Here is a 20,526-nt window from a genome sequence, read left to right as displayed (position 1 = left end):
TCAAATAAATAAATAAATAAAAATTTTAAAAGATTTTATTTATTTATTGGACAGAGATTACAAGTAGGCAGAGAGCGCGATATGGGGGCTCGATCGCAGGGCACTGGAATCGTGACCTGAGCTGAAGGCAGAGGCTTTAACCCACTGAGCCACCCAGGTGCCCCTAAAAAAAAAAAAAAAAAATAGGGGCGCCAGGGTGACTCAGTGGGTTAAAGCCACTGCCTTCAGCTCAGGTCATGATCTCAGGGTCCTAGGATGGAGCCCCTCATTGGGGGGAGGCTCTGCTCAGTGGGGAGCCTGGTTCCCCACTCTCTCTCTCTACTTGCCTCTCTGCCCACTTATGATCTCTGTCTGTCAAGTAAATAAAATCTTTAAATAAATAAAGGAACTCCTGGGTGGCTCAGTCAGTTGAGTGTCTGACTCTTGATTTCGGCTCAGGTCATGATTTCTGGGTCAGGATCATGAGATTGAGCCCTGCATAAGAGTCCATGCTCAGTGAGGAGTCCGGTTGATATTCTCTCTCTCTGCCCCTCTCCCCTGTTTCCACATGCGCTCTCTCAAGTAAATAAAATCTTAAAATAAGTTGAAAGAAGCTTGGCAACTCAGTGCAATACATAGTCTTGAATGTTCTTTTGCTGAAAGAGGTTATTGTGACAAGTGGCAAAATTGGAAGAGGTTTTGTAAATAACAGTATCCTGTCAATGTTAATATCCTGATTTCTCTACTTTTACTATCATATAAGAATTTTGTTGTGGTGGTTTTTTTGTTTTTGTTTTTTTAAAGATCTTATTTATTTGACAGAGAGGGCAGAGGGAGAGAGCAAGCACAAGCAGGGGGAGCGGCAGGCAGAGGGAGAGAAGCAGGCTCCCCATTGAGCAAGGAGCTCAATGTGGGACTCAGTCCTAGGACTCTGGGATCATGACCCAAGGTGAAGGCAGACAGATGCTTAACCGACTGAGCCATCCAAGCACCCCAGAGAGTGTTCTTTTTAGGAAATACACAGTAAAAAAGTTCAGGGATAAAGGCATCCAGGGGGCGCCTGGGTGGCTCAGTGGGTTAGGCCTCTGCCTTCGGCTCGGGTCATGATCCCGGGGTCCTGGGATCGATCCCCTCATCGGGCTCTCTGCTCAGCAGGGAGCCTGTTTCCTTTCCTCTCTCTCTGCCTGCCTCTCTGCCTACTTGTGATCTCTGTCTGTCAAATAAATAAAATCTTTAAAAAAAAAAAAAAGGCATCCAGGATATAATTTACTCTCAAGCAGCTCAGAAAATTTTTTATCTATTCATGTATATCAAGAGGGATTATAAAAGATGTGGTAAAATGTTAACATTTACGGAATCTAGATGAAAGGTATATGGGTTCTTTTTACTATTTGTGGAACTTTTCAGAAAGTCTGAAATTGTCAAAATAAAAGTTGGGTGTCTTTTGTTTTTTTTTTTTTTTTTAAAGATTGTGGTTATTTGAAAATAATGTGAGCAAGAATGAGAGAGAGCACAAGCAGGGCAGAGGGCTGGTGGGAGAGAGAGAAGTAGACTCTCCGCTGAGCAGAGAGCTCCACAAGGGACTCAATCCCAGGTCCCTGGGATCAGCCTGAGCCGAAGGCAGATGCTTTACCAACTAAGCCACCCAGGCACCAAAAAGAAAAGATTAAAACATGTAAATATATGTCAACAAAGGAAATCCTTCAGGTACCTCCCATAACTTTCAGGTTAATTCTAAGTCTGGTGAAATGTCCCAGGGCCTTCAGTGCTTGGCTCCTGCCCGCCTCTCTGCACTTCTTTCAGCATAATTCTGCACAAACCCTTAGCGACTTCTTGCTTCATGCTATTTTATCTACCTAGAAGACCCATGCCCTGCTCCATGATGCTAGCTCATTTTTTAAACCAGTGGTTCTCAACCACGGGTGATTTAGTTCCCCAGAGGATATATGCTAATGTCTAGAGACATTTTGGGTGTCGTGATTCGAGGATTACTACCAACTTCAAGAGGGTGGAGTCCAGTGATGCTGCTAAACATTGTTCAGTGCACAGGCCAGCCCCCTACAACAAGGAACTTTCTAGCCCAAATGCCTCTAGTGCTATAGTTGTGAACCCTTGTTCTAGACATATTTTGAGAGACATTTCTGGGAAGTCTTTCTGACCATCCCTAGTCTGATCTCGAACTCCCTTTTTTTTTTTTTTTTTTAATTCAAGTTAGTTAACATATAGTGTAGTATTGGTTTCAGAAGTAGAATTTGGTGATGATCACTTACATATAACACCCAGTGCTCCTCATATCATGTGCCCTCCTTAATGCCATCACCCAGTTATCCCATCTCCTGCCCACCTCCCAGCAACCCTCAGCTTGTTTTCTGTAGTTAAGAGTCACGTATGGTTTGCCTTTCCCCTCTTTTTTTAATCTTTATTTTTCCTTCCCTTCCCCTATGCTCATCTGCTTGGTTTCTTAAATTCCACATGTGAGTGAAATCATGAGATATTTGTCTTTCTCTGACTGACTTATTTTGCTTAGCATGATACACTCTAGTTTGATCCACATCATTGCAGATGGCAAGTTTTCATTCTTTTCGATGGTAGAACTCCCTCTTTGTTCCTCTAATATCTTGTGCTTTCTCCTCCTCTTCACTTACCTCACAGCGACTAGGTTTTATTAGGCTTATTGATGTATAGATAGTACTCAGTAAATGTCTATTAAGTGAATACTATGTAGATTGTTTTACAGTATGGTTTTTGGCTAAACAGGTTTAAGATTAAAGAAAAACATTGCTCTTAATTTATCCTTCCCTGTCCGACTTCTGATATTAATATGCTATTTCTTTGCTATTGTAGAAGCCAGGATTCTCTGGCTGTAAGGTAGAGAAACCCATCTCAAAGTAACATAAACAAGAAGAGGATACTATGATGTTTCACAGAAACCAAAGACAGGAAGGCCTTGGGATCAAACTAGGTACTTGAAGCCTCAGGACTCTTTCCAGCTCTTATCTGAGCCTTTCTCACAGTCTCTGTTCCAAGCTTTTCTTTCCATCTGTAGAATTTTGTCTTCCTCAGTCCATATGACAACCAGAGAAAGACTAACTTAATTTTCTTAGAGTTCAGCTCAAATAAATTCTCAGGGATAGGCTCCATTGGCCCCACTTGGATAGGGTAACCCTTTGTCCAATCAGCTGTAGCTTGGGGGGGAGTGCTACGTAGCACTAAGGCTCCACCAGAGCCAGACAGATGAGAGAGGAGCACAAGCCCAGGAGTGTGGCTACAGGGGCACCAGTGCCATGGGGCCCACTGCAGCTCCTAGTAATTGCAGTACACAGACCAAAGACACCGTGGGCTACCCTTGCTCTCTTATCTCCATCCTCGTTCAGTTCAGTGAGGTGCGACAGGGAGACTCACAGGGACCTTGGTTCCGGGTTTTACATTTTATTGTGTTAGGTCTTCAGTATCACTGTTTATGTACTCATCCTGATCCATCACTGTAGATTCAAGAGAATTATATCCTTTGCTTCCATTTTTTTCCCTATCATGTTGGCCTTGGAACGGATCAGAGGTCTGAGGGGAAACACGTACATGGTAGGTACCCTCTCCCCACCCCATTTTATATGTGATATAGTCTGGCCAAGGTGGTAGACAGTGACAGTTTCAGAGGGGTTGTTTATAAGCTTTAGGCCCTAAAAAAGGAGGAACAAGTGTATAGAGAAATGGCAGTGATAGAGGTCAATATAAATGAAACAGTGTCATGGGGTGTCATTGTTCCTGTATAAAATGGATAGAGGGATTTCTTGTACCCGTTAGCCTTGTTAGCCGTTACTGAATTTTTTTTGTTTTGTTGGGTTTGGCTTGGGTTTTTTTTTGTTCGGTTGTTTTTTGTTTTTTAAGTAATTCCACACCCACTGTGGGGCTCATACTCAACAACCCTGAGATTAGCAATCGCATACTCTACCAACTGAACAGGCCAGGCGTCCCCAGCATTTTTCTCAGTTGAAAGAGATAAAAACCCAGCTCAAACTAGCCTACACAGAATAGGGAATTTGTTGGCTCATGTAACTGTGTTCAAAAGGTGATTGTGGCTTCAGGCATGGGGGAATGCAGGACCTCAAATGATCTCATCTGAATTCTCTCAGCTCTCCTTGCTTGCTTGCTTGCTTTTCTTAAGATTTTATTTTTCATTTGACAGAGAGAGGGAGAGGACAAGCAGGAGAAGTGGGAGAGGGAGAAGCAGGCTCCCCACTGAGCAGGGAGCCCCACGTGGGGCCCAATCCAAGGACATTGGGATCATGACCTGAGCTGAAGACAGACACTTAACCGACTGAACCACCCAGGCGCCGCTCAGCTCTGCTTTCTTCATTATTGCCTTCATTCTATAAACAGACCCTCCTCATTAATGGCAGAAATGATCTCTCACCACTCTGGGTTATACATTCTACCAGCTATGCAATCCTCAGGGAAAGACACCCTTGAGAGCTCCACAGAAGTGCCAGGCATCACTCTCACTGTCCACAAGGAGGATCCACAAGGAGGCAGGCTGTGATTCCTAAATGAAAACCGGTTCTATTTACAGAAAATGGGATGTTAGGTGAAATAGGAGATTATATGCTCTCACTGCTGGAAGCTCCTACTGAAAGCAGCATATGAATGCACCAAACATTTTAGTGACATGTAAGAACTCTGCTTGGTGCTACATGGGACGTAGAACCTAAGTTTCGGCTCTTAAGGAATTTTTATTTTTAGTTACTTGTTTGTTTGTTTTTAAGTTTTAATTTTATTCATTTTAAGTAATCTCTACACCCAACGTGGGGCTCAGACTCATGACCCTGAGAACAAGAGTCACGTGCTCTGAGGCAGCCAGGCGCCCCTGCTCTTAAGGAATTTTTAATCAAGTAGTAGAAATTAAACATGCATATAAATAGTGATTACTGTTGTATGTTGAGTGTCTGCTATGGGCCAGTAGGCACTTTGCTAAATGTGTTTGTTTTGTTAAGATTTATTTTTATATATATATATATATATATATATATATATATATATATTTTTTTTTTTTTTTTTTTTTTTTTTTAAGATTTTATTTATTTATTTGTGAGAGAGAGAGCGAGCACAGGCAGACAGAGTGGAAGGCAGAGTCAGAGGGAGCAGCAGGCTCCCTGCGGAGCAAGGAGCCCGATATGGGACTCGATCCCAGGACACTGGGATCATGACCTGAGCCGAAGGCAGCTGCTTAACCAACTGAGCCACCCAGGCGTCCCTTATTTATATATTTTAAAGAGCGCATGTGCTGCTGGAGGTTGGGGCAAAGGGAAAAAGGGAAGAAGAGAAGCAGATTTCCTCCCGAGCTTAGAGGCCACCGCAAGGCTTGATCTCATGACCCGAGACAACGACCTGAACTGAAATCAAGAGTTGGGCCCTCACATGACGGAGCCAACCAAGTGGCCCTAAATGTTTTATATACATCATCTCTTTGTGGATAACTCTGTGAAAGTCACTTCTGTTATTATTTATACCCATTTTATCTATTTAAAAAAATAAATAGACTTAGGGAGTTCATATAGCCTGCCCAAGGTCACATGCCTAGTGAATAGCAACCGATTAATCCAGTCACTTGACTCAATCCAGTGCTGTACTTCAGCTTGCACTGACCTCGTGAGGTCTTTCTGCATCCCGTTCTTTTTGCCCTTTTGAGTCAGACAGTGTGATTCTAAATTGCCGAGAACCCTCTTATTTCGTCTTTTCTAGGACATCACAACTGATGGCTGGTCTGTGGTGTGGCTGTCCTTGTATTAGGTGCTCATCCTCAATGCAGCTAGCCCACCAGTTGGAAATCCACAGTAGGGTTTCAGTCACCGTTCAGTGACTTCTTTGGGTTTAACCCTTAGAAAGCCTGAAGAAGAGGCACGGCAGCCTCCCTGCTCTTTGAATCCTTGCTCTCCTGAACCTCCCTTCTCTATCTTCATCACCACCACCTAACTTCAGACTATCTCTGTCTCTCTCCTGCCTACACGTTCTTCCTGTTTCCAGTCTCACCCATGTTGACAGAGTGAGGAGTACTTTCATTGCATCATTCCTTTGAAGTCTTTCAGTGGTTTCCCATAGCCTTCAGGATAAAGCCCAAACTCCTTACGTAAGACTTCTCGTGGCCTGACCCTTGCTTGCCTCTCTAGCCTTGTATCTAGACACTCCCTCCTTTGGATCCTTCAGATCAGCCATTTTCTGAATGCCGTTTTCTGAACCACTCAGAGTTCCCTGAATCCATCATATGTCCTCTTGCTTCTGGGCTTTGCAATTTCATGTTCTTACAGCCTTAATGCTAATGCCCTTACCTGCCCCCATCCCCAACACCTAGCTACTCTTGCTTGTCCTTTGATGATACCTGCTCCCATAAAACTTCCCAAAATCACCCTTTCCTTCTAGCCGGGGTTAGGTATCCACGTTTTTTGCCCTTATAATGCCCTGTCAAGGCATTTGTCATTTCATATTTTAAATGTATGCTTATTTATTATCTTCTCCCATTAGATTAAGTTTCTTGAGTCAGATTTCACCCCCCCAAATGACTGGCACATAGTAGGTGCTCAGTAAATAATTGTTGAACAAATGAATGGATCTTGACAGTAAGTGCAAATTGGCACATGTTTCTGGCTTCTTTTGAACTGGCTTTCCCCCCCTCTCTTGCTCCTTCCAGGTCCTGGGTTTCAGTGATGAGACATGGGGTATGATGTAACCCGTTTCCAGGGGGATGTTGACGAAGACCTTATCTGTCCTATTTGCAGTGGGGTCTTGGAGGAGCCAGTCCAGGTGAGTTGGTCTGATGGCAGTTTTGGTGGGGCCCTAGACAGTGGCGCTAATAGAAAATATAGGCGATGGGACCAATGGGGAAGGCACTGTGTTCTGGCTCCCCTCCCCTGACCCCCTTGACAGCCACACGGACAGAGACTAGAGGTTTGGTACAGAGGAGCAGTGACGGCTATGAAAGGAACAGGACCTTCCAGAGTCTGTCTAGAGGCAGATGCCACAGAAGTCCAGTGCTCCAGGTTTTTCCGAGGCCGGACTGAGATTTTTCCACTTGTACATTGGTCAGAAATTTTTTTCTGTCTTCTGACAGTAGCTCAGGAACTTCCTTTCCTCTGCCGGGGCTCTGACTAGGTTCCATCTTCCTAGCTATGAGTGAACTTCTGGATTTTCCCGATAAGTTCTCTCTCAAGATAATGTCATGTTTCACTTAATCAGCCGGTTTGCCTGCAGGCCTTTTCAGCCTACTTACTAAGTAACAGGGAGTGGGAACTGTATGTATTGTCCTATTTTCTTCCTGGGATTTATTAGAAAAACCAGTTTTTGATGCAGCCTTGTACTCTGCATTTTGATATGAAAGCTGCCCCCTTCACTAGGTCATTTCTCTACAAGCCTTGCCAGACCAGAGTCTGTCTTCCCGGGGCAAGTATGAGGAGAAACTCCTGATTAACAGGCAAGTATAATGAGGGAGATGAATCCTTAGCAGTAGTATTCATGGATGTCATCCTGCATGGTTCTTATTGGCCACCCTCTGTAAATACCAATTAATCCTCTGCCACTCCTGGCTAGCTAGACCTAATCCCATTCTCCAAACCAGGACACTAGTCAGTGAGGTCTCATGGCCCTTCCCCCACTCACTGCTTATACAGCTCCCAGGGGCTCCACTTGATCCTTTGGGTTTATTCTTACTCCAGTTTTCAACCACCCAAAGGAGTGCAGATGCCCAAGTTGACTGAAAATCAGACTGTATTCCAGTGGCCGCTAGCCCTGGACCTATTCCCTGCCTAGGTCTTTGTAGCCTACTGCCATTAGAAGCAGATTGGCTGGACATGTAGCAAGCTTTCCTGGTGGTGTCAAGAGGTCATGGGCTGTGTCAGTTTCTTCCCTCCCCTGGCACTGTCATTTGAGGTGAGTCACGTGGGGAGAAGTCAGTGTTGGTTCGTGACATTCTAAATCAGGAGCCACACCCACTCCCCCACCTCTGCCTTCTGAGGAGCAGGTCAGGCAGACCTCAGGATGCCGGGTCAGCAGCCACATACCAAGGGGAGAAGGCACGTGCTAGGAATGCTGATTTCCCTACATCTTTTTTTTTTTTTTTTTTTTTTTTTTTTTTTTTTAAGTAATTTCTACCGCCAATATGGGGCTGAAACTTACAACCCTGAGATCAAGAGTTGTACTCTCCTCTGAGCCAGGCAGTTCCCCCACCTCCAACATATTTATTTATTTATTTATTTATTTATTTATTTAAAGATTATTTATTTATTTATTTGACAGAGAGAGAGATCACAAGTAGGCAGAGAGAGAGAGAGAGGAGGAAGCAGGCTCCCTGCTGAGCAGAGAGCCCGATGCGGGACTCGATCCCAGGACCCTGAGATCATGACCTGAGCCGAAGGCAGCGGCTTAACCCACTGAGCCACCCAGGCGCCCATATTTATTTAATTTTTGAATAGGCAGTAAATTCAAACAGTTCAGAAATCAAAACAGTATAAAAAGGCATACACTCTCCGTCCTCGTCCCAGCCCATGTAATCCCTACCACCCTGACAGTTAACTCTTTGTATTAGTTTATTTGTCCAACTTTTCTTACACAGAACATAGCACATTCTGTATATTTTTGTAGGGGTGGCAGGATTCGATGGGCTGGTCATGAGGGACGTGACAGTGGGGATGAGATCTGAATAATAAGGGAACATTCATGCTGAAATTTAGAGGAAGAGCATTTCAGGCAAAGAGGAGCAGCAAAAGTGAAGATCCTGGGGCAGAAGTGATCTGGATGTAAACAAAGCATAGAAAGGAGGCCAGAATGGCCTGAACACAGTGCTGGGAGTGTGGTGTGAGGTGAGGAGAGGTCAGAGGCACAGGGCCAGATCCAGCAGAATTTTATAGGTCCTGAGTGGGATTTTGGATTTATTTTAAGCACAATGAGAAACCATTGTAAAGTTTTAAGCAGGGGAGTGATAAGATCTAGTTCTCATTTTGAGGTGATCACTCTGACTGATGAAGGTAGCCTGAATTACAAAGCGGTAGGTAGAAGTAGGGAGGCCAACCAGAAGACATACTTAATAATGAAGGTGAACTAGGTTAGAGGCAGGACAGATGGGGGAAAGTGGACAAATTTAGGGGTTTTTTTTTGGAGATAAGGTCTGTAAAGATTTTGAAAAGACTCAGATATGTCTTTGAGTGAAAAATAAAAATCTACTGACAGTTGGATTAGTGACATTGAGAATAAGTTCCCCCCCCAAGATGTTATTTTGACAGAGGGGGAGAGAGAGAACACACAAGGCAAGGGGTGGGGGCAGCAGGCAGAAGGAGAGGGAGAAGCAGAGTCCCCGCTAAGTGGAGTGTCCTATATGGGCCTTGATCCCAGGACCCGGGGATCATGACCTGAGCCAAAAGCAGACACTTTTTTTTTTTTTTAACGATTTTATTTATTTTTTTGACAGACAGAGATCACAAGTAGGCAGAGAGGCAGGCAGAGAGGAGGAAGCAGGCTCCCCGCTGAGCAGAGAGCCCGATGCAGGGCTCGATCCCAGGATCCTGGGAACATGACCTGAGGTAAAGGCAGAGGCTCCAACCCATTGAGCCACCCAGGTGCCCCCAAAAGCAGACACTTAACTGACTGAGCCACCCAGGTGCCCTGAGAATGACTTCTTCCAAGGTCTTTCTACGTTTCCAGTCTTTGGTGTCTGTGAGCATCTTGAAGGCAAAACCTGTCTTTTGTGAGACAGGTTTTGCCTTCAAGATGTCTTTTGTATCTTAAGCACCTAGCAGAGTATTTGGGACATGGCATGCCATTTATTCATCAACTACTAAGTGCCTGCTGTGTTTGTCCCATGCAGATGGTGTCTCCACAGAAGCCTGGGAATCCTCTAACTTTGAGGGATTAATTTCAGAGTTTATCTGAGTTATCAAGAAAGTAAGCTGAAATACGATCTTTATGAGACTGAAAAGAATGTAATTCTGTGAGAAAATGACCCTATTTTGGAGGCTAGTCCTTCCCATTAGGATTCAGAGCAATGCCTCAGATCAACCCTCACAAGATAGGAACTTGGGCCCCTACAGAGAGGACTCGTAACCTCGCACCAGGAGTTCCAGTCTTTTGTTTTGTTTTGCTTTGCTTTCTTACATTGTATTTCTGCACTAAATCTCTTCCCTGTCCTCTCCACACATCCTTCCAGACCCATATCAAATTATGTCCTCTACCATAAATACCTGCCCTGACTGACCTAGCCTAGAAAGATCTCATCCTCCTCTGGACTTTGGCAGTTACTGTGTATGCAATCCAGTCGGCAATTAATAATCAACTGCCTCATGTCATCTCTCCTATTGTCCTGGAATATTATTTATACCTCTTATTGTTATATAACTTTGTACTTGTTTGTCTTATGTCACAATCCATTTGGAATCCTGAGCACAGGAAATCTGTCTGAAGCCTGTCCTACACAGTGCCTTGACTATGGCACATCTGTACTTTGCTGTGCCCCCCGGGGACCCGTGGTCCTGGCAGCTGCTCAGGAGCTTGAGTGGCTTTGTGGACTTATCATACTCAGGCTCTTAACTCCGGCTAATTCTCTTGTGCCCCTTTTGCCCTGCTCTTCCTTCTAGGCACCTCATTGTGAGCATGCCTTCTGCAATGCCTGCATCACCCAATGGTTCTCTCAGCAGCAGACATGTCCGGTGGACCGTAGCGTTGTGACGGTCGCCCACCTGCGCCCAGTACCTCGGATCATGCGGAACATGTTGTCAAAGCTGCAGATCGCCTGCGACAACGCTGTGTTTGGCTGTAGTGCTGTTGTCCGGCTTGACAACCTCATGTCTCACCTCAGTGACTGTGAGCACAACCCCAAACGGCCTGTGACCTGTGAGCAGGGCTGCGGGTGAGATTGCTTCCCTTCCTCTGCCCCACACAGTTAAGGGCCTTCCGGTTTATGACCTCCCCCCACCCCGCCACCAACCACACTCCCCATCCCCACTCACCGTCTCCAGATCCCCTGCCCACCAGCTCAGGAGGTCTCCTCTGAATGTACGCAAGGAGTGTCCTTGGCCTCCCTGGCTCCCTGCCCCAAGATCTCACTTCCGTGATGCTTTTCCAACTATGATCTTTGCGCTCTTGCTTTATATAAAAGGAAGGAGGCAACAATTCCCAGTCGGTGTGCTAATAATAAGGACTGATTTCCTTTATTCTTCCCTGTCAGCCCGGTACCCGCTTTCTCTTTTTCAGATTGACTGCTCTAATTTCTAGGCTTCTCATATTTCCTCCTGCCCTGTTTTCGTTTTCCCTTTCTTTGGGGTGTGAAGTATTTGATTAAATGCTGCTAGCTGAGGCCGTGAATCTAGAGCTTCTCAGGAGGAATGAGTGTACCGGCAGAATCTGTAGGAAGATAGGAGAGCCATGTGGTAGATAAAGCACTGTCTTAGAAAGGGAAAGAGGCCCAGAAGAAGTAGAGAGCAAAGGAGTACGGGGTGGGAACGGGGAGCAGAGCTGGGGAAAAGGAAGCGAAGGGAATGAGAGGGAGGCCTGCATATTCGAAATCTGGGCTAGGAGAAAGCCCTCTCATCAATTTCCTGCCTTTGTCTACACGTCCCATTGAATGCTCCCGTTCTGCTTTTCTCTGGGTGGCAGGCTGGAGATGCCCAAAGATGAGCTGCCAAATCACAACTGCATTAAGCACCTGCGCTCCGTGGTGCAGCAGCAGCAGACGCGCATCGCAGAGCTGGAGAAGACCTCAGCCGAGCACAAACACCAGCTGGCCGAGCAGGTGGGCTCCAGAGAACATAGGCATGAGCCTGTCCCTAATATGCAGATAAGTGCGTAAAACAGATATGTAACAGATAGGTATGTGTGTGTGCGCACACACGCACACATGCCATGCACATGTGCTGGTAACTGGGGGTGAGATGCGCCCCTGTGAGCATGCAGGTCTGCACAGGTGTGTGTGCATCCAGGGAAGGGGATACTCTGCCTGTGGCCTGGGAGGGAATCAGCCTGGAGCTCTTCTCCCTTTCCTTCATCCCATCAGTGTCATTCATTCACCTAACATTTATTACATGCCTCCTCTAAGAAGGCACCCTGCTAAGCACCAGGGATAGAGCAGTGAATGAGACCGTCACATCTCCATCTTCATGAAGTTTCCAGGTCTTGGTGTTCTTCAGATCCCTCAGTCACCCTCCTTCTAAGACACACTTCTGTCTTTGATTTGTTGTCTGCGCTAACCATCATCTCTGACTCTTCTTCGCTCCCACAGAAGCGAGATATCCAGCTGCTAAAGGCATACATGCGAGCTATCCGCAGCGTCAACCCCAACCTGCAGAACTTGGAGGAGACAATTGAATACAATGAGATCCTAGAGTGAGTGTCACTCAGGATGCGGAGTCACTTGCTCCATGTCCTTGCACCCAGCCCTGAATGGAGGAGGAGCAGGGGAGTGGCAGAAGTAGGGTAATAAGAGGGCTGGGTGGGGCCACCGCTTTTCAGACACTGGGATGAAGGACAGGAACAGAGAAGAGGATAACTTTCAGCCCACTAGAGAATCTCTCATATTCTTTTGGATGGATGGAAGGGAGAGCTTACCCAAGGATGCAGTCCATCCAGATTTTAGCGAGTACCTGCAGGTACCAAGCCCTGCATTAAAGGCTGTGGAGGGCTAGGAGGGCCACGAAGAAAGAGATAGTGTCACTGTCATCAGGTAGCTTACAATCCAAAGAGAGCGAATGCAAATCCAGGAGAGTGATCCAAAGCGCAGCATACACAAAGTCTAAAATCCCTTGCAGTGCTGGAGTCCTGTAAATTCTAGGTGTGAATCAATAAATGTCATGCAAATAGCGCCACGTGGGGCACAGGGACTGGGGCTTCAATCAGTACCCATTTGTTGAACACTTAGTTTGTGCCAGGCGCCGTAAGTGCTAAGTATTGGGATTTTTAAGAAAAATGACAAACTCTTCAGTTGTAGAGTTTAATCTGGTGAGTGAGTGACAAGTAGTGACTCACATGGGACCAACCAGGGGAAGATGTAGAGTTTCTGAACCAGTGATGGAAAAAGGAAAATGGAAGATCAGGGTTAGGCCGAGTGCAGAGCGGGTGGTCCTTCCTATTAGGAGAGAAAGCCTAGTGCAGAGAAGGGGAATGAGCTGGAGTGACCATCTCCCACCCTGTCCACACAGGTGGGTGAACTCCCTGCAGCCTGCAAGAGTGACCCGCTGGGGAGGGATGATCTCGACCCCAGATGCTGTACTCCAGGCTGTAATCAAGCGCTCCCTGGTGGAGAGTGGCTGTCCCGCCTCTATCGTCAACGAGCTGATTGAAAATGCCCACGAGCGGAGCTGGCCGCAGGGTCTGGCCACCCTAGAGACAAGACAGATGAACCGGCGCTACTATGAGAACTATGTGGCCAAGCGCATCCCTGGCAAGCAGGCTGTCGTCGTGATGGCCTGTGAGAACCAGCACATGGGTGACGACATGGTGCAGGAGCCGGGCCTTGTCATGATCTTTGCGCATGGCGTGGAAGAGATATAGGAGATCTCCATGGGCTAGCAGGAAGAGATGGAGACCAGAAGACCCATCACTCCAGCAGCCGGCCTCTGAGTCCTCCCTCCTATCCACAGTATAGTGGCCTACATGTGGGCCGCACCGTTTCCCTGTTCTTCTGGCACTGAAGGGCTCAGGGCATTCTGCTCAGCCTTTCAGGTGGGAAACCCAGATTTCTTCCTTTTGCTTAATTTCTTCCCCTAAGATGTCTGTAAATTTTTAGTCAGTTTGGGTAAAGTCCCCACCTCTATATCTCTTTTCCTGCCCAGGGTCCCTGGTTCTAGATATTTTTAGAAAGCACAAAGAATTCCTTTTCTCTAGAGGATCAGGGCAGAGTGAGGACTACCTGATCGTTCCTCCTCCTCCAAAACCAGGGAATCGGAGCGGGCAGGCCTGTTGACACTAAACAGCATGAGAGGGCAGCTCTGGGGAGCAGACATCCCGAAGAAATTGTAAGGGTGGAATCGAAACCCTAGAAATATGCAGTAAGGCCAGTAACCGGCTCTGAGACCAGGAACTGATGACCCTTACGGGAAGACTGGACCTCTGTGCCAAGCAATACCCTGTCCAGCCCACCTGCCGGGCGCAGGCTCCTGCTGGTTCTGCAGGTGTGCAGGCTGGGATGCCGGAATTTTCCAGATGAGCTCTGCTTTCCTACGTTTTCTCAATGTTAGGGAATGACAGGGTTGGGGGTAGGGGATTAGTCTGTTGGGGTGGATGTGCCCAGCAAGCAGCAGCTCTCTGGCTTTTGCTGAAATCAGGTAGGCACTGCCTACTTGATAATAGTTCCATTGGACCCCTCTCTAGCCCTGTGATTCTAACCAGTTATTTTGATAATTCCTTAGTTCGTATTTCCTTCCCTCCTTTTATTTTTTTTAAAGAATGGCCTGGTTATGGCTACCCCACTTTTCCAGCCCAGCCACATTGTTGGCAATCTAATTTATTTACTTTTTTTTTTAAGAAAGGAAAAAGAAAAAAAAATTAACAAAGCTTAAAACTTTCTTTTTGATGTTCCTATTTTGGGGATTCTGGATAGGGTGGGCCAGGGGTGGGGGATCTGTTTTATATTTTTCCTTTTCAGCACAACCTTTGGCTTTAATATAGGAAGGGCCAAGGGAGTCCTCGGCTGAACCTGTCTGCCCCAACCCGCCATAACCCCATCTGAGACAAGGCGCTTCCTCTATTCCAGTGATGGGTATGACAGTCCAGCATCGATGCCTGTGCACTCTGGAGAACTTTGCTCCCAGCCCTTCCATGGGTCTCCTTGCTAAACTCTGTATTTATAGAGTATTAATTTTGAAGACATTCCTACCCCCCCACCCCCGGTTTCCTTGGAGATCCAGAACTGGGTTCTAAGCTGCGCCAGGCAAGATGGGAAAGACGTGATGTCTCTTTGCCTCTGAGTACAGGCTGTGCTCTGGCCTCGCCCATGCCCTCTAAGGACTTTAGCTCCATCTTTGGCTACCTGGACATTCCTTAATCCCTAGGGTGGCTGGTAGAGGAAGAGAAAGGAAGGGATAGAGGGTGTGATTATTTTAATAAGCAGGTGGGAGGGGGGTTGAAGAGATAGGGCCATATAACAGCTGCTTCTTTCTCTGGAGTCTTATTCCAGGCCAGCTTGCTATGGGCCTGGGGAGTTGGGACATGGCTTCACTGGGAATGGGGTGGGGTGAGGGTTACAGCTTGAAGGGAGTAGGGAAGCTCCAGGACCTTGTGCTCAGGAATTTGAAATCGCTGCTATACTTAGTCTGGTTACTACATTTCTTCCGCTCCCCTCTGCCCTCACCTGCCTTACCAAGGCCCATACCCTCCTGTTGTCACCCTGAGACGGAACCAGGAAGCTCAGTTAAGGCTTCCCTCCCCTTGCACTAGTGTCTCTGCGGGTTGCTGGTTGTGTTATATGTGCTGTTCCATGATGTTGACTGCACTAATAATAAACCTTTTACTCAACTCTCAATTCTTAATCCAACATCACTCCCTTTCTCGTGAAGCTTTCTCCTCTGCTTTGGCCTTTCTCTCACCTTATTTCTTGCTTTATAACGTACCCTTGTCTTAGAACTAAGCTCTGTTTTAGCAGGATGTCTGTCTGGGAGTGGGCATCTCATTTTTTTGCCCTTTGTGACCTCCTATCACCCTCCCTCCTGTCTCCTGTTCTGTAGTAGTCAACATGTGTTCTTCCCAGCATTTGCCTTTGCCCCAAATTCCATGTCTTCCCCTAAGGGCTCCTGGAATTTTAGGACAGTTTCTACAGAAGATATGCATACACCCTTCTCCCTTGTCCCACAAGCACCTTTGTTGTGGAATCTGGGATTCCATTACCCAGCGTCTCCAAAGCAAGAAAGGAAACAAGAGGCAGGGGGTGACTGTACTGTTCTGGTGTCAAGTCTCGATGAAGCCTGACCCAGGCATTTGCTGCCACCTGCTCCTCGGTCTTGAGAAAAAGGAAATTGCTCCCCCCAGTAGTATATTTTAAATTTGTTGATCATTTATGATGCACTTAATGTACATCCATTAGCTCTCTAGGTACTCTAGTGAGGCTAAAAAGCAAAAGGGTGCAAGGACATCCCTGAGCCCACGGCATCTGTTACACTCGCGTGCACACGAGGTCTGATGCTTTATGGTGAACACGTCACAGTGGAGCGGCAGAGGCGACACTCGGGCTATCTAGTGGATATACAGTATCTAGAGAGATGAGGAGTGCTCTTGTTTTGCCTGATGCTCCTTCAGAATTACTTTCAGGACCTGCTGCTTGTTCTTTTGAGTGTCACAAAGGGTGCTGCATCTTTCTTTTGGGGTAGATTTGGTTTGGGGGAGCAATACTCACTGGATATATTGTGCAAGGAACTCAGGTGGGGATGGGTGTCATGTAGCACAGTGGCACCGGCTTTGAAAGCACTTCCTCCACAAGGGAGATAAATATATGATAGAATAAGATGTAATCAATGTGGTAAGTAGATCTGCAAGCATTATGTGAACAGAGGGAAGGGAAAGGCACTAACTCAGATGGGTACCAGGAAACACGTTTCCGAGACTTATCTGTTCTGGATCAGAGGTTGGCACACTGGAGCTTGCGTCCTGCTCCCTGCTTTTGTAAAAATGTTTTACTAGAACACAGCTATGCCCATTTGCTTATGTGTTATCTGGGGCTACTTTTAGATCACAGCAGCAGAGCAGAGTAGTTCCACAGAACTATGACCCACAAAGCCTAAAATACTTGCTGCTTGGCTGTGTAGAAACTTTGCCAATCTGTTCTAGACTTTGAAGGCCAGAAGAATGGGCAGGAGTATGAAGGTTGGTTTCAGTTTTTTACCTCGGTACTTTAATTTGAAGAATCAACATTTTCTACATTACTACCATAACAAATTCTTAAAATTAATATGTACATTTCTCCAGTTGTCTCAGGAAAAGTACTTTTATTTATTTAATTTAATTTAATTTATTTATTTGAGAGAGAGCACACAAGCAGAAGGAGAGAGGAAGAAGCAGGGTTCCCACAGAGTAGGGAGTCTGATGTGGGACTCGATCCCAGGACCCTGAGATCATGACCTGAGCAGGCACTTAACTGACTGAGCCACCTAGGTACACAAGAAAAGTACTTTTAGAGCTAATTTTTGTCCAGCCCTGGATCCAATCCAGGAAGCATGCATTACACCAGGTTATGTGTCTTAACTATCTTTTATACCTTTATTTTTTAAAGCTTTTATTTATTAGCATGCATAAGCAGAGGGTGAAGTAGGCTTCCCACTGAGTGTGGAGCCTGAATCAGGGCTTGATCCCAGGACCCTGGGATCATGACCTGAGCCGAAGGCAGATGCTTAATGACCAAGGCACCCATATACTTTTTATTAAAGATTTTATTTGAGAGCACAAGTGGGGAGGAGATGAAGCAGTCTCCCCACTGAGCAGAGAGCCGGATGTGGGACTAGATCCCAGGACTCTGGGACCATGACCTGAACCAAAGGCAGACCCAACCAACTGAGCCACCCAGGCTCCCCACTCTTTTTTTTTTTTTTAAAGATTTTATTTATTTGACAGATCACAAGTAGGTAGAGAGGCAGGCAGAGAGAGAGAGAGAGGAGGAAGCAGGCTCCCTGCCGAGCAGAGAGCCCGATGCGGGACTCGATCCCAGGACCCCAAGATCATGACCCGAGCCGAAGGCAGCGGCTTATCCCACTGAGCCACCCAGGCGCCCCGCCCCACTCTTTTAAAAGAAGATTTTATTTATTGAGAGAGGGCATATGTAAGTTGGGGTGGGGGGAGAAGAGGAAGAGGGAGAATCCTAAGCAGATGCTGCACTGAGCGTGGAGCCAGACGTAGGGCTCCATCTCAGGACCTGGAGATCATGACCTGAGCTAAAATCAATAGTCTGATGCTCAGTCGACTGAGCCACCCAGGTACCCCATTTATACTCTTAATCTAGATTCCTGGAACAACCTTTTTTGTAACAGTGATCTGTTGAAGAGATTGAGCCAGTTACCCTAGAGAGCGGTCTTTTGGATTTGATTGCTACTTCACAGTGTCCCTTAACTTCCTCCCCCTATTTTTTACTAAACAGATCTAGAGTCTGCGAGATTCGAGTTAAGCAGTTTTGGGGATAGAAGAGATCACAGGAGAGGTGGTCTTTATGTTATGTAACATCAGGAGATAGGTCTGGTTGTCCCACCATTAGCCTGATTTCTTCATTTACACTTGCATTGTTGAGAAGTTTTTTTAAAAGCTGGCTAGGAGGGGCGCCTGGGTGGCTCAGTGGGTTAAGCCGCTGCCTTCGGCTCAGGTCATGATCTCAGAGTCCTGGGATCGAGTCCCGCATCGGGCTCTCTGCTCAGCGGAGAGCCTGCTTCCCTCTCTCTCTGCCTGCCTCTCCATCTACTTCTCCATCTACTTGTGATTTCTCTCTGTAAAATAAATAAATAAAATCTTAAAAAAAAAAATTAAAAAAAAAATAAATAAAATAAAAGCTGGCTAGGAGGGGCACCTGGGTGGCTCAGTGGGTTAAAGCCTCTGCCTTCAGCTCAGGTCATGATCTTAGGGTCCTGGGATTGAGCCCCACATCGGGCTCTCTGCTCAGTGGGGAGCCTGCTTCCCTCCTCGCTCTGCCTACTTGTGATTTCTCTCTGTCAAATAAATAAATTCTTTAAAAAAATAAAAGCTGGCTAGGTGCCCTGAGAGAAGGGGATAGCTAGCAATGCACCTCAGGTAGTTTGTTGCCCCACAAGAATAGGGGCCCCACATTGCCAAATCTTATTTTTTAAAGAACCATTGGCCATCCTAGTGTTTATGCCCAAAATTGAGCCTAGTATTGGCTCAAATAAAAAATATACTTGTGCCCCCCCCCCCAAAATCTGGGGTCCATCAATTTGCAACCTCTGCTTTAGGTTTAGATCATAGCATGAAAATAAGTGGAGGTGAAGGACATGTTGAAGAAGGAAGAGACTAGTGTCATCTGGACCATAGTGTTCGTCAAAAGAAATAATAGAAAATAAGACTAGAAAATTATTCTGGGGCCAATTCTTTGGAGGCTTTTGGACTTTAGTTTTACAGGTAAGTTTTTGACAAGAGTAACTTCCACCTCATGATTCTGGTGGCAATATTAAATAAGCTTTGCCATAATTCATGCAAGGGGGTTAGAGCTTGAAAGAGGACAAGATATCAGGGAAGAAAATTGACAGGCCTTAGTAACTGACTAGACTGACTCAGCCAACATTTATACCATACCTGGCCTGTGTCACATGTGGTGTCAGGCATTTAGGATACACAAATAATTGAGAAACAGGTAAGGGGAACCTGTAGTTCAATAGGTGACATGAATTTGAACAAGGAATGGGAAATGAAGAAGAATACATTGCTAATAAGGATTCAGTACAGTGGGACAAGAAGGAGGAAAGGGGTCAACTACCTACTACCAATGGTGAGCTACTTCTCAGGAGAATCACTGAACTGTGTTCTAAACAGGTTGGGATACTGGCAGTGAGGAAAAGGGGTTGAGAATTTACTGTGAGTCGGGCACTATTTTAAGTATCAAACATCTTGACTTCTCAACCATTTTATTAAAAAGTGCTTTTGCCATCTCCAGTTTCTATATGGGGAAATAGGCAAAATTCACATGGGTAATGAACAGAACTGGGATTTGAACCCACAGTCCTTTCAGAGCCTGGGCTCCTAACCACTGCACATAACGAGGTACATAACCAAAGATGAATCACAGATAAAGACAAACATTTCTTGTCTGTGAGAATGGAAGATAGGATCATTAACTAACCCGAATAGAGAGGAGAGGATGAGTAGGTTTCAGGCGTGAAATAATGAGCTCATTTAGAGAACTTGGGTTAAAATGCTTCCACATAAAGCTGTTTAGCCAGTAAATGGAAACATGGATATGGAACTTAAGAGCAAGAAGTTAGTCTAAGAATGGGACTTTGGGGAAACCCAGAAGTAATCCGTAACAAAATCTGAAAAATAGGGACGCCTGGGTCGCTTGGTTGGTTAAGCAACTGCCTTCGGCTCAGGTCATGATCCTGGACTCCCAGGATCAAGTCCCATATCAGGCTCCCTGCTCGGCAGGGAGTCTGCTTCTCCCTCTGACCCTCCCACTTCTCATGCTCATTCTCTCACACTCTCTCTCTCAAATAAATAAATCTTTTTTTTTTTTTAATCTGAAAAATAGAAGAAAAAGTTGGCAAATGCCTCCACTTTAAAAAAAAAAAGTAATTTTGAAGGAATGATTTTTTGGGGTATAATAATAGAATTATGGTGTGTGTTTTGATTCAAGTGTTTTGATTCAAGTAATGAATCATTTAAATGTGGCCCATAAACTAGCCATAAAGGAGTTCCAGAAATCTTTTTGTGCAATGACCACATTCCTGAGATAAGTGTAGGTTGAGATAATGTCAGCGGAAGTCCTCTAATAATTACTGGATAAACTACAGAGCTCCAGACCTCTTAACATTTGGAACAAGTCAGCAACTTGGAAAGGGACAGTAAGTTCTTGTGTGTCAGATGTCTGCACATGAGCTTTTT

The 20,526-nt window shown here is 45.8% G+C and overlaps 1 protein-coding gene across 4 annotated transcripts in view; it reads left to right on the top strand.

Annotated features, from left to right (window-relative positions):
• The window catches only part of RNF41 (ring finger protein 41), a 30,457-nt gene extending 14,991 nt beyond the window's left edge, over positions 1 to 15,466 (top strand). For 2 of the 4 annotated variants that reach the window (XM_082741747.1, XM_082741748.1), the window contains exons 3-7: positions 6,659 to 6,771; positions 10,590 to 10,861; positions 11,608 to 11,743; positions 12,230 to 12,333; positions 13,146 to 15,466. In XM_082741747.1, the coding sequence (XP_082597873.1) occupies positions 6,682 to 6,771; positions 10,590 to 10,861; positions 11,608 to 11,743; positions 12,230 to 12,333; positions 13,146 to 13,497 (954 nt within the window). In that variant the 5' untranslated portion in view covers positions 6,659 to 6,681 and the 3' untranslated portion in view covers positions 13,498 to 15,466. Of the gene's footprint in view, positions 1 to 6,658; positions 6,772 to 9,427; positions 9,540 to 10,589; positions 10,862 to 11,607; positions 11,744 to 12,229; positions 12,334 to 13,145 lie in introns of all 4 variants that reach the window. The other 2 variants (XM_082741749.1, XM_082741750.1) reach the window with 2 other exon arrangements.
• Positions 15,467 to 20,526: the final 5,060 nt, after the last annotated feature.

Source organism: Mustela nivalis (genome assembly GCF_964662115.1).
Source record: "Mustela nivalis genome assembly, chromosome: 7".
NCBI lineage: Eukaryota > Metazoa > Chordata > Mammalia > Carnivora > Mustelidae > Mustela > Mustela nivalis.
Note: the sequence above shows the minus strand (reverse complement) of the source record. Positions and strands in the feature narration are given on the sequence as shown.